Source organism: Desmodus rotundus, chromosome 3 (genome assembly GCF_022682495.2).
Source record: "Desmodus rotundus isolate HL8 chromosome 3, HLdesRot8A.1, whole genome shotgun sequence".
Lineage (NCBI taxonomy): Eukaryota > Metazoa > Chordata > Mammalia > Chiroptera > Phyllostomidae > Desmodus > Desmodus rotundus.
The window spans coordinates 43,292,212-43,319,864 of NC_071389.1; the positions used below are offsets into that span (position 1 = coordinate 43,292,212).

Below are 27,653 nucleotides of genomic sequence, written 5' to 3' on the forward strand. Positions count from 1 at the left end.
AAAAACTCTAAACAAGATGTGTCACATGAATAGGGAACACTGTTGTGATGAAGCTGCCAATCACCAGTAGCCCATAGCTGCAGCCTTCTGAATCACTGGAATAGTTTCCATGCAGGAATGTTCAAGCTTATCTCAAAATTTGACGCAGATTTATTGCTCCACTTGCTCAGTCATTTTGAATGCCACACCCACACAGTACACATGCTCACTCAATGGCATCTACTGCCCCCAGTGGCTAGTTAGTATAGGGCAGTCGTCACCGCTCACATGCATGCACTCTCCTTGGCTGCCAGGTTACATCGATGTGATAAAAACCATTCTCATCACGTTAACAACAGCTAGACTTCTTCCAGACAGGCCTCATATGTGATCTACTTAACATTTTTATCATAAACTTTTTTTTTCATGAAATTGTTTCATCTCCTTAGTTAAGAATATCTACAATTAGGTGACCTAGCATAAATGTTCAAATGCAAATAAGAATTGCAAAGGCTAAATTTTTCTCAGATAAGAAATTTTCTCAGACAATTCTTTTTTTAATTGAGATATAATTAACACATAACATTAGTTTCAGGTGCATAACATAATGAATTTGATGTATGTATATATTATAAAATGATCACTACATTAAGTCTAGTTAACATCCTTCATACCACATATATTTACAAATATTTTTTTCTTATGAGAACTTTTAAGATCTACTCTCTGAGCAGCTTTCAAATACACATACAGTATTATTAACTAATGTCACCATGCTGTAGATTATATCCCAGTGCTTACATGTTTTACAATGGAAAGTTTGTACCTTTGGACCCCCTTTACCCATTTTGTCCACCTTGATACACCTGCCTCTGTCAATCATCTATCTGTCCTCTGTAAGTTCAGTTTGTCTGTGTTAGACTCCACACACAGAACTTCAATTCTTACATTCAAACAATGACAGCTGTCCTAAGGCCAGAGGTATAAAAATGTAACAACCATAGTACTAACAGTTCCACTCTTTTCAACAATCAAAAGAGCTGTGGTATAATATAAAGAACATTAAATTGGAAGTCAAAAGATCTTGGTTCTGTCACTTAGTTTATCATCTTAGCCAATATTTACCTTTATGAATTTTATTTTCTTTATCTCAAAGATGAGGATAATGAATAATTAAATGATGTACTTAAAAGTTAATTTTCATACCTTCTTAGAAGATTGTTGTAAATAATAAATAAGTTAAAAGAAAATAAATAGGTATCTTATGAATTGTATATAACTTAAGTGGAAAAAAATGGTGCTCTATTAATTTCATTAAAGGTAAAGACCTTATCTTCATTCATTATTAAATTCCAAACATACATTGTTTGGAACCGCCCTGCCTGGTTTCAGAAGCTGTAACCCCCCATGGTTAAGGCTGACTCAGAGTTGGGACCATAAGCCACTAAGGAGACAAAGCTTATCTCCCTGGCAGGTGTGCTACCTCTGCCCACTTCACCCTGCGTGGCCCTGAACTTGGCCAGTTAGCCAATGACGGGTAAGAATCCTCAAGGGAGGATCAACCTAAGACAGGCTCTGGTCACCAGGGATAAGCTCACAGGGAAGGACTCGGGGGGCTGTGGAAAAAGGGGGTGATGGACCCTCGCCCCTCGGCTTTGAAATAGAGTCCTCATTCTGTCTGCAAGAAGTCTCCTAATCTCTTGGCTGCCTTACTTCCCTTGCCTGACTTAAGCCTGAAGCAATAACAGAGGGAAGTGCAATCCTGTGCTGGGAGGGGCGGATTCCCTGGGGAATCAGGCCTAAGAAAAATACATACATTCCTGTGAAACCTACTTAATTTGTACCCTCAGCTTAAAAGATAAGGGTCCAGACCTGAGATGAGTCTGGGCCTAAAGTTTTATAGCCCTCTAACTAATTGGCTGTAACTCAGAATAAGCCCTCAAAGTTCTCTGTAAATCATGTATTGTTTAACCCTTACTGCCTAACAATGATTGATTAGCTTTATCTGTATTCCTGTGCTAATGAACCTAATAAAAGCCCATGGAGGGCAAGGCTCTGGGCCCTTCTCCTTTGAGAGATTGGCCACCTCTCCTCCCCAAGCAGATCATGTCTTGGTAGACTTATTCTTTATCCATGGCAGACTAGGGGGCTGCATTAAAGCCCCCCCGACAATACATAGCATATAAAAGATATTTAAGTTCATTTAAATAAATGATCACTATGGTAATAGCTTTTCAGAAGACAATAAATAAAAATATTCGTGTAAATGTATATTCATATTCTAAGTCAACAAATATATATGGAACTGTTAGCCTGTGTCATGTACACAGATGACTAAGCCATGTCCCTGAACTTAAGTAAGGAACTCTCAGCAACAGTATTATTTGTGTATCACTTTAGAATTTACAAAATATTTACAGATATGGTCACTACAAAGATGTTAAGGTCGGTTAGTTATAGTACCTTTAAAATTCACAAGTGGATGAGGAAAGGTAAGCAGGGAGATTAAGTGACTTGGCCGAGGTCAAGTATTAGCCATATTTATATGGCTAATAGGTAGCAGACCAGGGATTAGAAACAGGCCTCTAGGCTACTAAACTGTTTCGTCTTCCTGATATTTGAGTTTGATGGGCAATCTTTGCCTTAGACTAGATAGACTATGTATTTTTTAAGATTTTTATTTATTTATTTTTAGAGAGAGGGAAAGGGAGGGAGAAAGAGAGGGAAACATCAGTATGCAGTTGCCTCTCACACACCCCCTACTGGCGACCTGGTCCACAACCCAGGTATGTGCCCTGACTGGGAGTTGAACCTGTGACCCTTTGGTTCACAGGCAGGCACTCAATTCACTGAGCCAGACAAGCCAGGGCTTGGGACCATATTAATTCATTGTGCTAACTAATAAACTTTTAATAGAAAATGATGCTACATGTAATTTATGATACCATGAGAGAGTCCTAATATAAACTATAAACTCCGGGTGATTATGATGTGTCACTGTAGGTTCATTAGTTGTAACAAGTACACCATTCTGGTGGGGGCTGTTGACAATGGGAGAGGCTATGTGTCTGTGTGAGCAGGGAAATCTCTGTACCTTCAGCTTGGTTTTACTGTGAACCTAAAACTGCTCTAAAAATAGCCTATTTTTAAAATAAGGGATGCTATTAATAATCACGCAAGGGCAACAGGAGTAAACTGAGACTATCCAAAGCAAATCAGGAAGTATATTTACTGTACTTAAATCGAAATTCTAACTTGAATACCTGCAGAGAAATGGTTATCCAGGGTAATTCAGTTACATTTAAAACACTTTTTTAAAAGTGTAGAATCGTCATTGAAGACTTGCAACAATGATTATTATAATATATAGTTGAAGAAAATGGGAAAAATTCTCACCAGAAGAAGATATTGTGTACATACCAAGCTGTCCTCGGCTTCGGCGCACCATTTCTTGTCTAGCACCGATGCTCCCAAGAATAGCTTCTTCAAGCTTAGCTCTCATGTCTTTTGATTTCTTAAAGGTCAAACTATTCATTCTTTCAAATACTTTCTTTCCCTAAAATTTAAACATTACAAAATAAGGCGATGATAAAATTTTCTCCTTTTTCCACATTGTTTCCTCTCTTGTTCCTCTTTGCAAAGGCATAATGATCACTTACTTTGTATTCAAAGCATGATACGCAGAGATAAAGCAGATCTAATAGCCGGTTCAGCTGCAGGACCGAGAGATCTGTGAACCACTTTTGTAGAACTGTCTCATCTGCATTCTTGAGAACCCAAAGGAGACAGATCAAAAGGCTCCGACTAGACTCTGCTGAAAAGGTGGTGTGCTGCCTGCCACTCTGGAAAGCAAGAACAGCAGAATGAGACAGACTGGTCAATGACCATTTCTTTTTTGGGGGGGTTGTCAGTTTTCTTCTGAAAAGCAGTACAACAAAAACTGCTTAAAAATCAAATGTTTAAAAAGAACCATTTGATTTAGAATATACTTGTGTAAGTCATATAGAAACTTAAACTTAAGGTACTGAAGTTTATTGAACCTTTCCTGGCAAAAGAAGGTTATTTTAATCCATGCTACAGTTTCCAGATGTTAATAGAAAACACGAAGCAAAAAAACTAAAAGGTCTTACTATTAAAAACTAAGATATCTACCACACAATATCAAACAGGATGAAATTAAAGGAAAAAAAAAAAACCAACTGACCCGAAAAGTATTAAAAGAGAAAGTAATAACAAAATGTGTGTGAGGTTTAGAGAACCACTGACTCCAGTAAAGGACATTGAAAAAAGGAGAAGTCTTAGACATCATAGAAGTAAAAAGCATTTTTACACAGAGCACGTAAAGTTAAAGTGCTACTTTCAATTTTCAGTCTGCAGTAATACTGTGTAGGCCAAAAATTTGTTTGCTTTTTCCCCATATGATGGCTCTAGTAGCGCTTAGTTGTCTTTAACTTCATTTGAAACAGTTTTATTAGATTATATTGTGACAGCTGTCATATCAATGTGCTTAAAAAAAACATGAAAATTGGTGAATTTTTGTGTAGCCATTATAATATTGAAGATGGAAGAAAACATACAACATTTTTGGCATATTGTGTTTTATTATTTCAAGAAAGGTAAAAACACAACTGAAATGTAAAAAAAAATTTGTAAGGTGTATGGGGAAGGAGCTGTGACTGATTGAATGTGTCAAAAGTGGTTTGTGAAGTTATGTGCTGGAGATTTCTTGCTGGACAATGCTCCATTGGTGGCGTAGACCAGCTGAAGTAGACAGTGATCACATTGAGACATTAATTGGGAACAATCAGTTATACCATGTGAGAGACAGCCGACATACTAAAAATATCCAAATCAATAAAACTATTGCTGAAAATGAAAAATGTGTCTTTTATTTTAATGAAAAAAAAAAACCATACAGACTTTTTGGTCAACCCAATATATAGTATGTGAAATACAAGTGAAAAACTAAGAATAGGAACTTGTTTACAGTACCATTTATTGGATATTTACTGTTCCAGTCATCATGCTAACGTCTTGTCATACATTATTTCATTTGGTTCTCCAACAGTATTATAAAGCAGGTAATATCGTTTGAATTTCATAGACAAGAATTCAGGATGACAATAACAATAATGATGATAACAATGACAAAACACAACAAAATTTGAAATGTGCTAGATACTACATTAATCGCTTTCTCTTATTTAACTCATAATTTTATAAGACAGTATTAACTATTGTTATGTCTAGTTTACAGGTAAGAAAAGTAAAGGCTAGAGATTAAGTAATTTCTCTAAAAGTAAGTTCTCTAATCATGCAATTGGGCCAAAATCAGAAACAAAGGATTACTATAAATTTTGAATGACTAGAAATTTTAAAAGAAAAACAGCTTAATAGTCCAAAGTCTAAAAAGAAGTCATAATAAACTTTAGATATATTCTGAACTAAATAATGCAAATTCTGTGTATAAATTGTGGAAAAATAACTAAAACAATAATTAAAGGAAAATGTACAGGCTTAAAATATGTATCAAAGAAGAAGGAAAATTAGTGAATTAAGCATCCATCTCAAGAAGTCAGGGAAACACGCCCTGGCTGGTGTGGCTCAGTGGATCGAGTGCCGGCCTGTGACCCCGGCTCTATTCCCAGCCAGGGCACATACTTGCGTTGTGGGGCAGGTTTCCAGTTGGGGGCATGTGAGAAGAAATGGAGCGATATTTCACTCTCACATCGATGTTTCTCTCTCTCTCTCCCTCCCTTCCCCTTTCTCTAAAAATAAATAATAAAATCTAAAAATAAGAGAGAAAATTGTAATGGTGGAAAATTCTAATCCACCCCAGCATTCTTAAAAAAAAAAGTCAGGAAAACAAAGTAGAAGACAGGAAGTATAAACTCAAAGAAGGCATAAAACAGTAAATAATAAAAATAAACATTAGAAAGTGAGGATCAACATTGTCCCCAGATTGGTTCTTTATAAAGACTTGAGATATATAGAAATTTCTGTTCACACTGATTCAAGACAAAAAGGTACAAAAAGCTAGTAACATAAATACAAATATTTACTACTAAATACAGATGTTATAGACATTGAAAAGATCATACAAGATAGTCAAAACCACTTTTCATGTCAAAAAAATTGAATAAATATCCAGTAGAATAAATTTTTCAGAAGCCAGTGTAAAACAAAACAGAAAACTTGAAAACTCTTAACAGTCATCAAAGAAATTAAACCAGTAGTTTTAGAACTTTCAAAAAAAAACTGCAGGTGTAGATGCAAATTCAAAGTAGGTTTAACACTAGAAAATGAATTGAAAGAGCACGGTAAAAGATTAAAAAGCAAAATAACATGACTGTCTCAATGGATGCAAAAAAACATGATAAAGTTCAATTAATATTCATGATTAAAAAATGAAACTCTTAGCAAACTAGGAACAGACCAGGACTTCCATAATAAAATGAGAGTATTTAAAAAAAACTGTAGCACATTTGTTTAAGAATGAAATGTTGCAAGTTTTCCCTTTAAGGATGCTAACTATCACTTCTATTCAACACTATATTGAAGGTTCTATCCAGTAAAATAAGTTATAAAAGAAATTAAAGGTGGAAATGAAACTGCCATTATTCACAGATGATTGTGTAAGAAAAAACAAATCTATGCATGTCATTAATTTAACAATTTTGCTGGAAATGAACATTATTGTACAAAATCAAATCTACTTCCACATAAAAGCAGTCAACAGTTAAAAAATAGAATTTTTTTAAATCCTAACCTGAGGATATATTCATTGATTTTAGAAAGGAAGCAAAGGAGGAAAGGAAGGGGGGGGGGGAGGGAGAGGGTAGGAGAAGGAGAAGGAGAAGGAGGAGAAGGAGGAGAAGGAGAAGGAGGAGAGAGAGATAGACAGAAACACTGACTGGCTGCCTCCTGTATGGGCCCCAAACAGGGATCAAACCTACAACTTAGGTATGTGCCCTCATTAGGAATTGAACCCGCGACCTTTGATGTACCCAATAACACTTCAATCAACTGAGCCACATAGCCAGGGTAGAAAACAGAATTTTTGAAACACATTTTTGTAAGAATATAAGATTATATATAAATATATGTTATTTTATTTATAGTATAATCAAATATCAAAAATATGAAGGTACAAAAATCCATCTACAAAATATGTACTAACCTCTTTGGTGAAAACTATAAAAGCTTATATATTCATGGATATTAGAGAAGACCTAAATAATGGGGAGATCTATCATGTTCAAGGATTAGGAGACCCAACAGTCTAAACATATCAGTGTTTCTCCAAAATTAATCTATAGATTCAATACAATTTCAACCAAAACACCAATAGGTTCATTGGTTTTCATTTATTTTAGTGTAACTTCATAAGGGGATTATAAAATTTATGTAGAATAGAAAGGACCAAAAGTTAGGCAGAAATCTTTTAAAAATGCACGAGGACTTTCTCTACATGATACACCATATAGAGGTAGCACTCCAGAGCAGTAGAAAAAATAATCTTTTAATAAATGATGTTGAGATGATTTGGTATAATATATAGAATGAGTGAACCTGGAACCCCCAAATTCTACTGTTTATAAAAATCAATTCCCTGTAGATTTAAAAATTTTATATAAAAGGAAAAAGCATGTTTTATTTTTTTATTCGAAAAAAAATTTTTTTAAATAACATAAGGGAAAAGCCTTCAAATTCTTGGAATAGGGAAAAAATTTTAAAAACAAGATACAAAAAATACTAGGAAAAGACTGACAAATAGAAGTATTTCAAAATAAGACACTCTAATCATCAAATTTACTATTAAGTGTGTGAAAAAGCAAGCCACATAGCATATATGAAACACTTATAATTGACAACAGGCTTGATCAGGAACATATAAACAAAGGCAGACAACCCAGTGTAAAATGGGCAAAACACTCCAGACACTTTAAAAGAGAAAATCCAAATGGCCAACATACATATGAAAAAAGTGTGCATCACCATAAGACATCAGGGAAATGCACTACAACTATAAACTACCAGACCGACAAAAGTTGAAAAGTCTGAAAACTCTAAGCAACGATGAACTCGTGAAAGAAAGGAAACTCTCATAGGTGCGAGTGTACACTGAGACGGGCCCTTCAGAAGACATTCTCTGGCACAGCTGGTAGAGCTGAAGAAACACGTTACGTGGCCCAGCAACTCCCACTCCTAGGAAATACCCTAAACGATAGTACATACATGCACACTGGATACATATAAAAGAATATGTAGCATTGCTATTTGTAATAACCAAAGATCAGAAACCATCCATGCACCTATTAACAGAATGGGTAAATAATCTGATCTATAGGCAGATAAGGGCATATCATACAGAAAGGAAATCAGTGAATTATAGCAACAACTTGTAACCTGGATAAATATTAAACACACAATGTGAAACTAAGCTATAACATTTAGGGATGCAAACTTAGATGGTAAAACTATAAACAAAATTAAGCAATTACTTCATTAGTCAGGATAATGGGAGCATGGTAAGTAGTTGTCGTGGAGAAAAGCATGCTAAAGATTTCTAAAAGGTAGTCCATGTTGCATATTTTGTCCTAAGTGGTAACTACGAAGGTGTTTATTTTATAATATTTTGTTACCTCGTACACTTATGTTTCACACACTTTTTCATGTGCCATGTATTTCACAAAAAGAAAAGCTTAAAAAATGAAAAAGTCAATAAAATTGAAAATAGTGGTCACTTTGAGGGAGAGATGGAGCATACTGAGGGCAGACTGGGAACTTCCAAAGTATTTGCAATGTGCTATTTCTGAAGATGGGTGGTAGGTATATCACTGATTCTTCTATTACTTTATTTTAACTGATCATGTCCTTTATATATTCTTCTGTATGTATAATATCAGAAGTACAAGGAGTCAAAGAAAAAACTGGTAACTTAGAATTCATCAAAGATAAAAATTTTTGCACTTTAAATGACACCAGCAATAAAGTGAAAACAGCCCTGGCTGGTGTGGCTCAGTGCGTCGGGTGCTGACCTGTGAACCAGAGGTTGCCTTCCACTCCCAGTCAGGACACAGGCCTGCGCTGCAGGCCACGTCTCCAGTTGGGGGCACTCGAGAGTCAAGTAATTGATGTCTCTCTCACACATGATGTTTCTCTCCCTCCCTTCATCCCTCCCTTCCCCTCTCTCTGAAAATAAGTAAATGTTTTAAAAAAAAGAAAGTAAAAAAGATAATCCACAGAATGGGAGAAAATAAGTGCATGAAATCATATATAAGGAAGTTGTACCCAGAATACATGAAAAACTTTTTCAGGTCAGTAACAAAAAGATGGATAACACAATTTTAAAATGGAAAAGGATTTGAATGGACTTTTATCTAAATAAGATAATATGCAGAAAGATGTGCCAATAAGCAAATAAAAAGGTGCTCAACATCGGTACATATCAGGGAAATGCAAATCAAAACCACAATGAGATGCCACTTCATACCCAGCCAGGTGGTTCTAACACAAAAAAACAAAAAGAAGTGTAGGTGAGGACTTGGAGAGACAGGAACCTTTTGTTCATTGCTGGTGAGAATATAAAATGGTGCAGCCACTTTGAAAAAGAGTTTAGAAGTTTCCCAAAATGTGAAACATAGAGACACCATACCATCCAGCAAATCCACTCCGAGGTATCTATCTAAGAAAAACAAGAACCCCTGTGCACACAAAGACATGTCTACAACATTCATAGCAGCAAATCCCAACAGCCAAAAAGTAGAAATAATCCAAATATTCAACTGATAAATGGTTAAAATATGGTATAGCAATACAAAGGAATACTATTTCTTTGGCAATAAAAAAAAAGTACTGCTACATGTTATAACATGGGTGAACCTCAAAAACATTATGCTTAGTGAAAGCAGTCAGACACAAAAGATTACAGTGTATAATTCCATTTATACAACGTATCCAAAATAGGTAAACCTATACAGACAAAAATGGTTGCTGCCTCGGGCTGAGGCTCAGGAAATAGGCAGTAAGGGCTAATAGACCTAGTGGTTCTTATTGGGGTGATGGAAAGGTTCTAAAATTAGATTGTGGTGATGGCTGCACAACTGTAAATGTATTAAAAACCATGAAATTGTACACTTAAAATAGGTCAACCTCTTGATATGTAAATTATCCCTGTAAACTCTTTTTTTTTTTAAGTTGTCAAATAGGACAGCTTCCATAAATGTATTCTTCTGAAAGAAAGTCATTTAAAACTTTTATTACTTGATCTTGGTCTACAGGCAATTTGTCTCCCTATCCCTATATCCTTCCCTCTTTAAGGGGGAAAATTACAGAAGCAGAGCAAATACCAATTTTTTTAAACATGAAAATGTATAAATCTTCACAGGTTAAAAATATCTCAATTACTAAACAACTGAGAATATTTCTTAGAGCTGATTAAGATTTAAATGGTTTAAAAAAGAAAATAGGCTAAAGACAGCTTTCAAAATTCTGAATGACAGAAGACAAAAGCTTTGTACCATATGCCAAGCCAGAGTACTTCTGCATCAGTTAAGACAATAAATAATCGAGTTACTTAAGGGTACATCATTGTAAATATCTGTCTTTCCAGAAAAATCTAGGAAGGTTGTTTTTACCGTTGACGTGAGGAGGAAACTGCCAGGCCTTGTTAGTTGAGGAACTGAGGTTCCCGCAATTGCCATGGCAACTGTCTGGCTTATCATGCTTCCGCTCTCACTTTCATAATCATCAGGGGCTATACAAATTGGTCTTCCTCGCTGATTGTGAGTTTCTGGAAGAAATAATCCAAAAATTAAAAAAAATAAAGCTTCTGTTTAGCTTAATTTAGTTATTGAGCATGCAATTCCTTCTCCTATTCTCTACTACTCTTAAAAAACCCATGTTAATATGTAATATTTATGCTTAGAGTTACTTCTTTTAAATAGTATTTTCAGTAATTTAAACATCAATTTATTCCTACAGTAATAACTCACAGTTTTGTAGTGAACTTTACCTTGCTAGTAAAAGAAAATACAGTAATTTTAACATTTTTGCCTTCAAGTAAGGAAATCCACTTTAGTGATTAAAATACTGGAAAAATTACTCAACTATCAGCACTTTACTAGCCAGGAGTTGGTTATCTTTGTATCACCAGCACTTAGTGAAGTTTTTAATACATATTAGGTAGTAAATGTTTGTTTTTGTTTTTATTGAACTGGAAGTATTTTTATCAAGTTAATAGCTAGTTTAAATGCATCCTACAGTATTTTCTTTAGAGCAAATGAAGGAATTCAAGTAAATTCTAAATATGAAAAACAAGAGCAAAAATTTATTGGTCCTAATTTTTAAAAAGCAACAAAACATCTTATTAACCCAAATGTTAGCAATAAGCCCAACTTTTTTATTCAGGTGAATATTCATTTAAATTATATTTATATGAATAAAATTGACACTGAGGGTAGTAGTCAGCTTTCAGGTTTTCTTGTATTTTTTTTGTTTGTTTGTTTTAGAGGAACAGAAAGTATACAAAACTCTATTTCCTAACAAGTAGGACTGGTAGTACTATACAATTATTACTTTAAATTGTCATAAACATTACTTACAGAAAACTTGCAGTGGATTCTCTCACACTGTGAAAAGATTTTTAGTGATATAGTTAAGTTTTACAGTTTACTTATATCGGTGTACTTTTCCTTATATTTCTCTTCTTTAAATAAGATCTTCACACTCGAGAAAATTTCTAACACTTTTAGATACTGAGATTTGCCTCTGTCTTAGAGAAACTGAGCACCTGTGAAATCATACAGCTGAGGAACAGTCTCCATGATGATGCCGATCAGAGGGAGATAGAGCATGGCCACCCGCGCCTTCATCTGGGGGTCAGAGTACCGCGGGTCGGAGTCATGACTGGATAGCAAATTGTGTACCGTATTGATGACTTTCTTATGCAACCCAAACAGTCTATTTAAAAAGAAGATGGAGAAGAAGAAGCAGTAAGGTCACAGAGATTAGTAAATACCTTTAAAACAAACAGTAAGTCATGGTGCTGAATCAATTTGTTCAACTTAACTTTGCCACATATTTGTATGTATTCCTATAAACATACTTTTCATTTTAAAATTAATAACTCTGTATAAATAAGAACTGAGGTAAAATAAATCTTATACAAATTCACTTAGGAGTAAATCTGGATACTTTTACATTAACTTCATATTAGTGCATTTTAATATTAAATAAGAGCAGATATGGTTGTATTTTAAAGCAGAAGAGGAAAATTTTAAGTAGCTATAAATTTTATTTCATCAAATGAGATATTTTCACATTAACCAAAGTAAACTTTATTTCCTTTTTCCAAAAGAACAATTCTCTGCCCAATGGATTATGTAGTCCACTGGCTGGGGTTGCCTTTGACATCTATTTAAACTAAACTTCCTTGCTCATTTACCTCACTTGGGCTGTTACAACTTCCCTAGAATTCCAGCCACTTGCATTTCTACTGGGCTAATACACTAGCAAGGGCCACTCTTCTCTTCACACTTTTTTTCCCCCTCTCTTCTTAAACTGAAGGCTCTCTGACTTATGCAAACAATTCTATTAAAAATCCATTCAACTTCAACTGGTCCTTCATGCTGTATTTGGCACCAGTCTCAGATCTCAATCTCTCTCCTTAAGTCTCTCACCATCAATCTCAGTAAAAGACCTTACCTCCAACTTCTTTCTTTTAGGAAAGAAAGCCATTCCAAATTTTCTCTGGTCACGTTTTTTAACACATCTCTTTCTTTATAGCTATAGGGTCATCTTTTCTTTTGTCTCATAATAAGTTGTATCTTCTCCATATGTTCAATGAACCCCATCTATTGTCAACAGCTTCAATGTCTCCCTTCATTCTTCAAATAAGCCTTTCCTATCTTGAAAATATACATTCACTTGACACTAGTTTCCTCTAGCTTACAGAGTATTTCACTTAGTAATACACTATTATGATGGCCCCAATAATAAACTTCCTGAATGTTAATTCTATACCAGGTGTTCCCAATTTACTCCCTACAATCTACTCCCTTCCTTTATAACTAACAGTATTTGACTGTTTATATCATGGTACTGTACTGTTGTTACTAGTAGACAGCCTGTCCAGAACATCAGGAAGTCTCCCCCAGTGGCCAAGGTGGCAGTAGGGGTGGTAGGTTTTTACAATGAGTGTGCAAAAGGCGAGCAAGATAATTAGATAGGAAAAAGCCTTCCCCCCTTCTGGTACCAAATTAGGGGTGGGACCAGGGGAAGACAGGCACATGTACCGCAGAAGTCAAATGGCACAGGGAGAGGTGCTGGACCAAAGAGGCCTGTCAGTTTAGCTTGGAGAACGAAGGGATTGATTGGCAGGTGGACTCACCTGAAGCATGGAAGTACCTGGTCTGTCCCATACCCAAACTAATATAATCCAAGGGGAACAAAGAAATGCTCTCTGGCTAGTGGCTTGCTTGCTCGTGACCTGCAATCGCATGGGACACTGGCCTGTTCTCTCATGGGCCACATGGCTGCTAAGGCCATGTGGCCCATGGCTTGCAGGAGGGAGTCTCTCTCTCACCAACCTGGTGACGCCTTTGCTGGAGCATTTGTGTGCTCTCTCTCAGGAGCACATGACCTTGTGGCCCTAGCAGCCACATGGCCCATGGTCACATGAATTCCACACACAGGTTGAACAAGCTAAACTACCTGATGACTGCTTAGTGACTGCCTGTGGGCTTTAAAGGACTGTACTTTAAAATGGAACAGAAACTCTGGACCCTGCCTTTTGTCTTGGTTTGTGGAGGAGCATGAGCTTTGAGATCGGAGTCTGCCATTCTCCCAGATAGCAAAGCACCTGAATAAAACCTCTTTCCTTTACCGCCAGCATCTGCCTCATGAGTTTGGCTTCTGTGGTGACAGGCATCCAAATCTCCGTTTTGCTTTTTTGTCTGTTTGGTTACACCAGTTTCATCATTTAATAGCTAAACGATTTTTTGAAGATACTTAACCTCTGTGTCCTTATCTATGTATGAGGATAATTACCTACCTAAGGTGGTTGTAAAAATTTATATAATTTATGCAATATGCCTAATACAGCGCCTTGTATATTGCCTTCCTCGGTAAATACAATATTAGCTTTTACCTCCTTTAAAATCATATAGATTTAAAAGCTGGAATTTAAAACTAAGTAGTTTTACTCCAGAGCCCCTGCTCTTATCTATGAGATTTTTTCTTATCTTATCATTTTATATAGCTGCCTATGAAACATAGCTGGACATTCTTCTCCCTTCCAGGTTTTTATTCAGAAAGTATACTTTTAAACACTGTCAAGAATCACATCTCATGAATATATTTCATTTTTTAGCTTTCTACTTGACACTTTGTCATCTTACATCTTCTCAATGTTTTCTCCAAATAGTTCCTCCCCTTCTTCATACTATCATTCTTCTCAAGTTTCAGATTCTGGTCATTGCTCTTTATGTTCTCTATTTCTACTTGTATTACCAGTGATCATTCCCAAACCTGAACGTGTATTCCCTATATCTTAGCAGCTACCAAGTCTAGACTTCAGTCTATCTAAACTCCTCCCCCCATCTTCACAAAGCCTTTTCGTATGTCCACATTACTCAGTCACACGTAGTAACTAAATATATACTTATGCAGGGTCTGTAATATCCCAGTCTAGAGGTTGGAGATAAGACACTGCCCCTGTTCTTAAAGAGCTCATTTTAGTAAGAGAGAAACAGACAGAAAAATAATAATTCAATGTTCCAAATGCTATAATACAGATGTTAATCTTCTACAGAACCATGTCTGTACTACAAAATTAGCATTTAATCACAGTGTACTGTTTCAGTCTTCACTTTCTTCCTATAATGAAAGTTTCTAGAGAAGAAATCTGTGATCAATATTAGAACATATTATTGCCACTCAGGAATTATTCTTGATTACTTAGCAAGCTGATAGAATAAAAAAGAAAAGAATTCCTCTCAAGGATTTTATCTAAGACAATTATGTTATATTTTATCTATATACCACTAAAGAATGTAAAACTTAAGAGAGGAGATGTAAGTCTCTTACAGTCAATCATCCATTCATTAAATTAACGTAGGCTTATCAAGTGTCCGCTTTGTACCAGACACAGTTCTAAGGCATTGGGAATACAGCAGTGAACAGGGAAGACAGGGAGCCTGCTCTCCTGAGCTCTTATTCTAATGGGAGGAGACAGATAAGCAAATTCCAGATAAGTGCAAATTGTAGAAAGCAAAATAGGATTATATGATTGAGAGTGGTTGTGGTGGGCTACACGGGTATGATTTAGATTGGGTGGTCAAGGAAAGCCTCATTGAGAGGATTCTGTTTGAGTGGAGACCTGAAGAATCACAAGGAGGAAATGGGTTTGTGAAGATCTGGGGGCAATTTGAGCATTGCTTGAGACAGAAAAATCCAAGTGCAAAGGCCCCAGGGTGGAATGAATTTGGCACATTAGAGAAACAGAAAGAAGGTCAGGATGGCTAGGTTTCAGTATGTGAGGAGGGAGGAGTGTGGCAAAAGTAGGTAACAGTTAGATATATAGGGCTTTGAAGACCATTATTAAACGTCTGGATTTTAAGTGCCAGTTTTAAAGCATACATTCACATTGAAGACTTTAAAGCAAGAAGAAAAATAATCTGATTCTCATTTTTGAAAGATCATTCAGGTTGCTGTGTGGAAAAGGATTTTAGGGAGGAAAGAGTGGAAGTGTAATTAGGAAAGCAGCAGTGAGGATGCAGAGAAGTGGCTGAACTTGGGATATATTTTGGTGGTAGTACCTGTGGAATTTCCTAATGGACTGAGAGTAGGAAAGAGCGGAAAAAGAAAGAAATAAGCAGCAGTAAAAACTAAAAATATAATCCTGTATACTATTATTTAAAGCTCTTCCCATATCTTGCTTGACTGAATAGACAAAGAAAAGGTGATAATGAACACAATTACCATTGCTTTTTGGACTTATAGAAGATCTTTCCAAGTGTCAAAGACCAACACATTCTAGCTTAAAGAGGTAAAAAAAAGCAGTAAAAAATTCTTTTGTATGTCCTATATTGTTCCACAGAAATATAACAAACCTATTTTAATAAAATTGATCCTTGACATGGAAAATAAAAACCTCATTGCAAAAACAGCTGACTATTAGAATTCTCTGTCCTTTATATCAGACAGGGCTGAACACCTATACATCTATTTCCCATCTTCCTTCATAGGAGAACTCGATTATTTTCAGATATACATTCCTCCCCCTATGACTCAGGAGAAGGTGACTGCATTCCATTTCGGTAGTAGATCCTAATTAGACTGGCCCTGCTACTTAAAGCAGCCAGTTGGCAGACCTGTTTTGTTACCAGACTGAGAACAGATAAATGTTTATCAACTCATTGCTTCCTGAATTGAGGCCCACAAAAAAAGTCATAGGAGCTGAACGCTGTGTTTAGTGACATGGTTGATTTATAACGATCTTGTGCTCTGTAAAAACCCCATGGAGCGATACCAGCCTAAGCACCACCACTGGACTGATCTGAGCCGTCCAGCACCCTGGCATTGCTCTGGTGACTGTCACAGGACAGGAGAGGCAGGCGAGCAAACCAGTCTGAAGGAAAGATTTGCATTGCACACTTGGGAAGAGCATTTCCCCCTCTTTCTCCTGCTAGACATGAACAAATAAGAATTTCATCTGAATTGCCAGGGACAACTATCTTGCAGTTATGAGAGACACAAGCCTTAGGGATACAGCATCTAATAGAGGTAAGAGATATAAAGAACCAGAACCCTCATAACATCACTGTGCTACTGATTGTACTGTTTAAAAACCTTATTGTTCTTCCAATTATGAAATAATAAACTTCCTTCCTTTAATAAAGCCATTACTAAGAAAGGTTTCCTTTTTCTTATAACTAAAAATATCCTGATATATCAAGTAAAAATATTGGAAATATGTATTCACATAATTGATATATACCAATTATTTTTAAAAAAGCTAGTATGGTTCAGAAGTTGTTTTCAGAGTAGTTTTTTTCTAAACAATGAATCCCCTCCTTTATCCCAAATATCATCATATGCATATGTCAAATAGCAAAATATAAAGGTGTATGCAGGGATAGAAGCCCCAGAGCTTCAGCCACTAGCCTGTCCTCTCCATACCCCAATATTTGGACTCCCCCAAGCCATCCTACATGGAAACCCACAAAGCAACTCTTCAGAATCCAGTGTGAACTACTTCTTTAAAATATATTCCTAAAATGGGCAGTTGCCAGAATAAAGGAGGCACTTTCATTTTCAGAAGATTGAGCCCTTCACAATTTACTGAGGATTATGGCCCTAACTACTGCTAAGAACCTTTCAAACCCCCTCTTTCATTCATTCCATAGATACATCAGTGGATTCTTGCCCTAACATTTTATTTTTGCCTTAATATTTTGCCCCTATTTTAATATTGTAAAACCTGTGCAAAGGAATTTCCTTTTGTTCTCTGGAGCTCCTAAATATGAGGTTGAACTGCACTATAAACTCCTAGCTGAAAAAGAAAGCGATTATTACCCAAATGAGTCACGGTGATATAAACTTTTAAAAATAACTACTAAAATGGAAGTACCCTGTAGGAATGCTAGACCACAACACACTGAGCTACTCCTATAAATTCACATCACCAGACAATACACCCTTCCTCTTCTTACTGTATCGATTTCCAAAAATTCCCTAAAAGTATACACAATGTTACAAGTTTTTAAAACCTAAGGATTTTGTGTATAGGGCAAATTTTGAAATAAAATGCTATATAGTATGATGGCAAATGATAAATTCTCCTCACTTTTTATCAACAAATCTATGAGTCTATCTACTTGAATGCACGAATATTTTGTGTACTTTTAAGGAAAAAAAATGCTACTGAATAAGCCATGACATACCACCAATTCTAAGATAAATCTCAAATTCAGGGGTGACAAAATATGAAAAAATGACTTTTGTAAAATTGATGAAATACAGAATTAACATGGGTATAGATCTTAGCAAATAGAGAAGTAGAACAGTGGGGAAAAGTTTTTTTTTTTTTTTGAAACGTAGGAAGTTTAAGTGGAATGCTTCTGTCCCATTGTCTAAAGTCAAACTGATATTCCACAAGGCAAAAATGGTCTACTCACCCTTCAGCATCAGGGTCTAAAATGACAGCCAGCTCCGTTAACACAAGTCCTGCCAAGTAATGCTGCTGGCGGAAAGGCACAGACAGTTCAAACATATTTGCAATCTTCTGGTCTTGTACGTTGGTGGAAAATCCAGAACTCTGTTTGGGAGTGAGGCAGAACGAACTATAACAGATGTGCAAGACAACATCCTATAGACACAGCATTACAACAAATACAATGTGAGCATTATCGGAAAGTGAGATAAACTTTGCCTATGGTAATTTGTTGCCTAGGGTTTATTATAGATCATTATTATTAGTTTTAGAGAAAATAACTGCTCTTACTTTTGGTATAGGAAACTATGATGAAATACACTTTTAATTATTTTCAATTTCCTTTTTCTCATACTAAAACTTTCCATCTGTTTTTCTTTATTCTCTTAGCCACTTAATGTTTTAATATTATACTCTGAATAGGAAAAAAAAAAAGCAACTAAGTCTAAATAATATACAGTGTGGGGCAAAGTAGGTTTAAAGTTGTGAGTATGCAAAATACAGTTTATTATTTATTAATTATTGTATTATTTTCCATATGAACAACTGTAAACCTACTTTTGCCCCATCCTGTATTATGTATTCCCTGCTAAATATAGGGAAATATTCATAGTCAAGGCTACTGGTTTCCAGAGAAATTTCAATCACAGGTAAAACTGCATCTCAGAGAAAATACTATCTCTAGAAAATCACTATCATTTTATGGTCAAATTACTGAGTTTTTAAAAAGTTTTTTAATACTGCAAAATAGCATCCCCCAAGATTTAGTTCAAGGCAAGAAAGTCCTCAACTTCATCCCCTCAAAACCATAATTCAAGACCATCCGTGTGAGGTTTCTTAGAAGAACAATAGATTTCAGATTTCCCTATGAAGAAATCCTATTCCTAATAAGTACATAAAATTCCTCCATCCTTCCTCTCCCCAAGAGAGTGATGTCTCTGTAATATATAAGAATCTGAATATCATGTACTGTAGTTAGATGACAAGGTGGGGAACAAGATAATGAAAGAAATTCTGTAAATTTCCTGGCTAAATGAGATGTTTAGCAGGGAACTGGGCGTGAACAAATGTGTTCAAAGGTTTTAGAAATGTACCTATGCTAAATTTGTACTTGACTGTGTAGCCATATCTTTGGAAGAGGATGGGGGAGGAAAACAAATGATTAGCTTCCTCTGTTACAGGAAGAACTGTGTACCAGCCAGGGAAAAGATGTGGAAATAAGATTTTTTGCAAAGGTAAAACAAAAAGTTCTGGGTGCTTTCTGATGTTTTCTAATCTTTTTAAGTGCAGTTTAAAATGTTCTTTCATCAAGCGTCTGACATTGATCTAGACTAGAGAATCACATTAAGGAATTAAATAGCTCAAAAATAAAATTAAGAAGAGTTAAGATCAATTTTGACTTTAGACATTAAGAGGTTAAGGAAGCAGCTTGTTTGCTTCAGGAATCATCGCAGAAAGAGCGTTTCACTGGGAGCGGGGAGCCAGGCTTCTCTGATACTAAAACCACGAAGTCCCTTAATGCCAATCTGTGTGACAGGGTACATGACAATTGCTATGATCACCCTTCTTTCATCTTCAGAGAAACTACTGCCTCCCCATAAACCTATAAATATCCATCCAGTTTCTTTTTGGTTTTCTAGATACAGAGAGGTGGGCAGGGCTCTGTCAGACTTGCATTGCAATTCTACACTGAGCCCTTTGTGATTTTAATGCCCCTGGTATTTGGGGGAGCTAGAATTAAACAATTTAATTCTTAATCAATTCATTTGCTTGTCATATAACTTACAGTCAAAGATTATGAAAGTATGTTAGTTGTGTACGGAAGGACTGCCTAGAACTTGTTCTAGGAGAAATGTTTAAAAGTATGCTTTGCTTAAGAGAACAGAAAAATATGGCTAATTAAGCACAAAACAATGATAGTTAAACAGAGGCAATAGTCGCAGATGTCAAGTTTCTGCCTTTTGCTTTAAAGATAACATCACTGATGAACAATTATGAGATATTTTGCAGAATTTTGGTCCTTCAAGTCAGCATTCCTTGTTCTCACAATATAATTTTGTGTTGCTGACAAACTGTTTCTTTGTCAAGCAGGAGATAACTTCAGGGCCCCAATGAGAATTTATGAAATTGTTTTGTAGAAGCAAAGAATGTCTTCAAGATAGCTGTGACCAGCTGCTGATGCCCAGGAATCTGACAGGAAAAAGTGTTATCTGTCACTAAAGGAACATGGACTTCTCTCTCAGGTCTGGGGAACTCCCCCCACCCCGCCCCCTTCCCTAGCTACACTCCTTGTTTGTTTTCTGAGATGGATGTGAGAAATCTTGCTCTCTCAGCCTCTCACTTTGACAAAACCAAATAATGTTTCTGTGTCTGAGCACTGGCGTCTCAATGTTTTGGCCTACGAGTGCACTGGGCACACAAACCTGAATTTTGAGAGGTAATTCTGCAACAGTTTGACTTCTTTCTCTGCTAAATTATGCTTCATCCCCCTTCCTTTCACTAGTATTAATCCTTAATAAACACCTTGCACCCCAAACTTACTCTGTGTGTGCTTCGAGAAAACCCAACTTGTGAAAATATATGAGTTTATGTAGGTACATTCACTCACATGTGAACAAATCTGTAAGAGGAGTACAACATAGTGCTTAAGATCGCGGGGTCTAAAATAAACCCAACATGCAAAGTACAGCATAAGGCATATGGTCAGTAATGCTGTAGTAACTATGTATGGTGTCAGATGGGCACTGGACTAATGGGGGTGATGACTCTGTAAGGTACATAAATCACTAATCACTATGTGATATATCTGAAACTAACATAATATTATATGTCAACTTCATTTGAAAAATAAGTTTAAAATAAAGCCAACATGTGTGTTGGTTCAAAGCCTAGCTCTGCCATTTTACTGTGTGACCTTGGCTAAGTGATTGACCTTTCTGTGTTCGAGTTTCTTCATCTGTAAAATGGGGACAGTATTAGAATTTACCTCCTAGAGTTGCTCGGAGAATTAAATGATTAATACTCATAAAGCACTTTAATATAGAGACTAGTAGACAGCTGTTACTCAATAATGTATGCGCAATTTTTTCCAGTGTTTAAAACGCTTTTCCACAAATGTGAACTTTAAGAATATTTCTTTCACACACTCTGCATACCTGAGATGTTGCCGAAGAAACGGAAGGGGAGGGTGACGCTGGTGGAGTAAGCAGGCTGCAGGGCAAGTTTAATGTAACATAGTGCTCGTGGCTGCAGATGATTCGCAGAAAATCCAGTCTCAAGGACACCAGGACACTTGGACTTGGTAATGAATAAAGCTTTGAAGACACCTTGTAAGTATTGAATTAACAAGAGAACCCAATTGAATATGTCATTTCTCTAATACCAACACCAGAATGACAGATTAAAGAATTAAAGAGCAGTTTTCATTGCACAGCTTTGGGTTTTGTGATTAAATAATATTAAAGCTTTCTCCAGAATTACATTACAATAAAAAAATTTGAGATATAAGATTTACTGTATATATCCACTGACTAGGGTAAAATCCACATTCCTGTATTTCCAGTATAGCATTAATGTTTCCACTTCTCAAAGATGCACTTCATGAAGGAAAAGTATACCACCAAAACAACTTCATGAAAAAGTATCCACTGATTTTACAGTATCTTGTGTTGACCTATATTTATGATTATCTATTTGCCCAGATATACCATCAGCTACTGAGGACATCCATAAACTGACTTAATAACTTTAGCATCCCTAGGGTCTAGCTCATGTCTGGCACATGTAGGTGCTTAATACTTGAAGAATAAAGACAGGAATGGATTTTGGAAGGAACAGTATATGAAATTTTGGGGGCAAAGTAAAAATAATACATACTGTAGCAGATATTTGCAGTGAGTTGGTACCCACACTTAGTTTTAACTTCTCTATTAAAGGAAACATACAATAAAGGCATCCAATAGAACAGATCTTCAAAATTTTAAATATGAGACCATCAAATAGCATTCTTAAACAGTAGTTCCCAACATCTACTCTGTAGATCAGCTGGAAAGTGCTTCACCGCACTACGTCCCACACTCCCTACCCCCACCACCAGGATTCAAACTCCTCAATAATGCTGGGGTGGGATCCAGATAAATATATATATATATATTTTAAAAGACTTTATTTATTTATTTACAGGAAGGGGGAGGGAGGAAAAAAGACAGGGAAAGAAACATCAATGTGAGAGAGTAACATTGAGATCGGTTTGCCTTTCACCGCCCCCCCCCAACTAGGGACCAGGCCCACAACCGAGGCAAGTGCCCTGACTGAGAATCCAACTGGTGACCCTTGCTTTTCAGTACTCCACCCAACCAACTAAGCCACACCAGCCAGGGTAAACTATATATTGTATTTTTAAACCTCCTTTAAAACGTAACTCTAGGGTGATCATACAGCTTACTGGCAAAATTGCCTATCAGATCCAATAATGAATGTTTTTCAAAAAGGCAGATTTCATTAATCAGTTGAAAAAATTTTAAAACAAAATCAGCTGTTTGTGGAAAAGTTCCAGGATGCTTTTAGTTTAGTAAAAGCAAAATGAATGACCTTTAGGACATGGGTAAACATTTGCCTATGATTCTAAACTCTACAAAGTCCAGGGCTGCATTAGGAGGAACACACAGCTGCTTTAAATATCACCAAAGACACAAAAGTTCAGTCAGTTCTTCCCTTAGTATAAAAACTACTCCTGAATGGTATCTGGGGCTGCTGTGCAGTTAGACTGCTGACTTGACGGTGTGCTCCAGAATGGGAATTAAAGAATAATGAGTGGGCCAGTGTAACCCAAGGAAAAGCCAGTCGTACTGATACCAGCTTGCAACAGCCTTGTGTCTTGATTAAGCAAATGTAACTTACTTTTGCCTTAGTAATTTTAATGCCAGAATATGTATGTGTTTTGAAGATCTCTTAACTGTAGCTGTAAAAAGAGCAAACACATATGTAGGTTATTTGATTACTGATTATTACTGATTATGCATTACCTGTTTATAGCAGGTCTTTATAAGGCTAAAGACAAATCCTCTGTCCATAACAGACAACAGATCATTGAGAAAAAATGCAAGACTTGTGTTGAGTCTTTCAACCATTTCTGTGTCCTGAGAAACAGAATAAAAAGAAAAACAAATAAAAGTATGAGAGTTTAATGTGAGCTTTAAAAAGATTTAACAAAAAAACAAGTCATCATTACCTTCTGAAATCGTGAAACTATGTCACTAGCAATTGTACTGACGAGAGCAGCAATGTCGTCCATGAAACGTTCTGGAAAACGAGTTTTCCTTGGTGCATCGAGTTTATCATTAAAGTATAAATGGTGCACCATGCTCTTCACCTGAAAACATAAATAAGCCGTTAGTTTAATTTCTTATGGATGTAATTAACAGTTACAGAAAGTCTAAATAGTAGGGTTATTTTTTCAATATGCCATATGATTTAACAGGTGGCTGAGATACAATCTTTTAGCTCCTCCAATATTCTGAAATGTTCACTACAATATTTTGTATGTTCAAAAAAAAAAACAAATAAAATACAATTCAATCACTGCATCACCTTCATAAAATTACCTTAGCTGTCAACAAGAAAAGAAAATACTGTGTATGTCAATAGAAAAAAAAAACACCCTTTAAAGTTGTTTTAAATTAAGTCTTTGCAAGACTCATTAATGTTGCCATTCCATATTCCCCAAACTGAACTAGCTAACTAAAGGTTAGAAACCTTTACTTCCCTGTAGTGTCTCTGGCATCTAGCATCTAGTCTCAAGTGGTAGATGTATATTAAGTGTGAATCACTAAATATTAATTATAAAATATTAAGTAAAAATTAACAAAGTGATTTAAGTTTACAAAATATTTTTGGATATAGATTCTTATAACAGCATGTGGTAATGGTAATAAAGATTTTAGAATCAGGGAAATTGAAGCCAAAGTTTTATAGTTAGTAACAGCAGAGCCAAGTCTTAAATGATAGCCTTTTGACTAGTTTATATTTAAGAAATCTGAATATACATGTAAGAGTAGCAAAAATAAGTCAAAATTGTAATTTTCACCTTATGTTAAAAACACATGAATTATAAATTTGGTATTTATTCTCTAGGGGGAAAATGAGTCATCGTTTATGTATGGTCCCTTATTTATTTCATTAGTAAACCATAGAAGAAATGGCTTTTTACCCCCAATATAGGTAACATTCAATGCTGAGAATAACCCTATGATGTACTCCAGAAGCTCCTTTATTTCTTTTCTTCCTTTCTTTCAGCTATGTTGTTGATTTCTGCTATCTACAAGCAGCACATACTTGAAGTTATTTAATCTCTCTGTGCCTTGGTAATATTGTACTTAGCCCATGGAGACAGTGCTACCATATCCAGTTCATAAACACATGTATACACAAAAGCAACAAACATTTATGCATGTATGTACATAATAAGATATTCACTCATTTTTAATGTCAATTATTGAAATAAGCAAAAAAAAATTTTTAATTGGCTGTAACTGGCATTTCCCTAAGCATAAAAATGTTTTTATGGCATTTCTGACCCTAAAAACAGTATCTATAAGTTCTTTTAAAGACCATTATATAGTAGCATGTTCAGACTAAGAAAGAATGTATCACAGGTCCTTTAAAAAATAACTAGCTCATGCAACCATCCCTAAAAAAAAAAAATAAAATGGGCTTTATAATTCCAACTAAATTGTGCTAAGTACCTACAGTGTTTCATTTGGAGATGTAACACATGTAACTTCGCCTTGCAGGAACATGTACAACCATAAGATGGACAACAGAAGACTTCTAGTATAAAATTATGAGCTAACACAAAAGTGTTCACTGAGGAAAACATTATTAAAGAATGTGTTTAGTTTGCTCACCATTAACTCAAAAAAGAACCAGGCTTGTTGCAAAGCTGACTCCCGAACGCTGCCACTGCAAACAACCCACTGCAAAGCCAGCTCCTCGTGAAAAAGCTATCCAGAAGTAAAGCCAAAGTTATTATCAAAGTCAAGTCTGTTGATAACACAAACCAAATAATAATGCAACTGCAAATGAAGATATAATGAGAATAAGCAAAATAAGGCATGTGGACCATTCAATGAGGCAGTGAGGACACCCATTAACGAAACGGCTATTTTTATATGTAAGACAGTGGCATGTTGAACAGCTGAAAAAATTACATGTTATCTTGCAGTAAAATGTAATTTTTTTTAAAAAGGTGGAAATAGCCTCCTAAATTGTACCTGCAAACAGAAACTAGATCAAAAACTCATAGTTAAAAATAAAATCTTGTTTGTGCCTTACATATATACTTCAATGTATGCAAATACATTAAAAAACTTTGCTGGTACAATTTAGGAAATACCTTTAAAAATTTAAACTTTGATAGACATTAATTTGCAAGTTTTATTGTATTTAAGTCTTTTTATAAAAATGGCAGAAATTTCCTGCGTTGCAATGGATGTACATACAAAGCATTTGCAAAGTAGTGTATTTTAATATGAAAAAGGACTAACAAAACTGTGTGTAAGGGAAGCAAATCAACATATCTTACTAAGAGTGATAATTTTTCTAACTCATCTTCCTTTTCCTGGAGATTTAAAACACAAAACAAGCAGTTACAGAAACAGAAGTAAGAGTCGATACATATTTTGGCACTAAAATTTGATCAAATTTCAATCACTGAAGTCTGAAACCAGTCCCTCTCAAAGATATAAACATTATAGTAATGTGAAAGAGCCTGCACTGGAAAGGTACGCCCTAAAGGCATCAGACAAGCAGTGCTTGCTCAAATGTATTTTTAAATGCAACACAAATACCGTAACATCTCAGAGTGATTAAGTAAAGAAATCTTGTATCTATTTAACTGCCGGAATTATTTTCCCCCTACATGGGTTGCCTTCATATGAATCTACCTTTTTAGTTGGTAAGCGTCCCGTTAATGTTTGTAAGAAACTTGACGTCTCTGTGTGCGAAGACATACGATTACAACTTCGATCCATAGCCTATGGAGTGAAGATGAATGAATGACGAGATAACATTAAAGTCTGCTGTGGATGATTTTGCCGCTCACGGATTACACATAATATTTAAAATAGTGTTTTACTGTGGTTTCAACGACCATCTATTTTATCACTCATCTCACTTTCACCATTTTAAGTTGTTTTAATGCATTAGAAATACCAAAATGGCTTCAAAATATTTTTAGTCTTAAAAAGATGAGTATGTAAATAATTATATAAATTCAGAGTGCTGCAAAGAATGAAACCTTTCTTTGTGTGATCTATACACATGCACACACCTAGTAAGAAAATATAAAAACATACTTCTCAACTTGTCTCAGACCAAAACAAACCAAAACCCCCAAATTTTATGTTCAATAAAAATATGTAAAGAGTTTAGAATGATTTCTTTCACTTTTTATTATAGTCAAAACTAGTATTCAGGTTTGCCATGTATTACATGAGACAGAAATCAATTGTAATATTAAAATGTAATTCAACTGTTTCTTCAAGAACAAGAGCATTTTCCTTCAAAGCCAATGAACAGATGAGAAGTATATTTTAAGGTATCATGCAATATGAGCTATCAAGCAATTAGACTTAAGTAAGCAAAACCTAACTCAACTAAGTTATAATAAATTTCATACTTTGCAACACAGCATAAATTAAAACAGATTCTTGCTTCTGGTATTTAATCTTATAGGATGGGGAACACAGACTCTTCACATTTAATTTCTGCTTTATTACCAGTATTTCTAGTTAGTGATTATGAAAAAAATGACAAGATAATAAATGCTCAATGGAAATGATACAATAGCTACACTTTAAGCCAAAAGCAAATTAAAAACTGTCAGTTTTTCCACACAGAAATTTTTAAATTCCTACTGAAGATGCGCTACCCCTAAAGTAGAAACTGCCATCAAAGCCGTCACTTGCATAAGCAGCAGGCACTGAAATACTGACAGTGTGTATGCAAGGAGGGAAGGAGACACAAAAAAGGAAAGCAGAGCAATACTGGTGTAACTGGTGGTATTCATGCATAGTAGTTGAAATGTGCTAAGTACAACAAAAATACACACTTTTTAATGATTAAAAAAAGCAAGCCACTGAAATCACAGTATATACTAGAAAGTAATGTTCTAAAGGGAAACATCAGCAGCCAATAAAGAAACCTCTAATATGAACACCACCTGTGTTGATTCTGTACTTGGGCAGGGGTTGGATCCCCATGGGGCAGCTTTTGGACCACCAGTGTTAACCCAGGAATTGGAGCGATCTAAACCCTAAGCATATAATAGAAAGCAGTTGGAAAGGAAAGAAATATTACATGTGGCATGCTATAAATTGTTCTTAAAGAAATCCAGACTTTCCAATGCAAACATTTTTAAAATTAGTACTGTTAAAGCAACCAAAAATTTGAGGCACCT

General features: G+C 35.5%; 1 protein-coding gene across 9 annotated transcripts in view; it reads right to left on the reverse strand.

Annotated features, from left to right (window-relative positions):
* Positions 1-27,653, reverse strand: part of DOCK7 (dedicator of cytokinesis 7) — a 209,406-nt gene that overhangs the window by 38,599 nt on the left and 143,154 nt on the right. For 3 of the 9 annotated variants that reach the window (XM_053921491.2, XM_053921489.2, XM_053921490.2), the window contains exons 23-33: positions 27,417-27,509; positions 26,140-26,229; positions 25,102-25,197; positions 23,427-23,567; positions 23,221-23,334; positions 21,352-21,522; positions 18,162-18,301; positions 11,774-11,943; positions 10,620-10,774; positions 3,639-3,821; positions 3,376-3,535 (exon numbers count right to left, since the gene is read on the reverse strand). In XM_053921491.2, coding sequence (XP_053777466.1) covers positions 3,376-3,535; positions 3,639-3,821; positions 10,620-10,774; positions 11,774-11,943; positions 18,162-18,301; positions 21,352-21,522; positions 23,221-23,334; positions 23,427-23,567; positions 25,102-25,197; positions 26,140-26,229; positions 27,417-27,509 — 1,513 coding nt within the window. The remainder of the gene's footprint in view (positions 1-3,375; positions 3,536-3,638; positions 3,822-10,619; positions 10,775-11,773; positions 11,944-18,161; positions 18,302-21,351; positions 21,523-23,220; positions 23,335-23,426; positions 23,568-25,101; positions 25,198-26,139; positions 26,230-27,416; positions 27,510-27,653) is intronic. The other 6 variants (XM_053921492.2, XM_053921493.2, XM_053921496.1 and 3 more) reach the window with 3 other exon arrangements.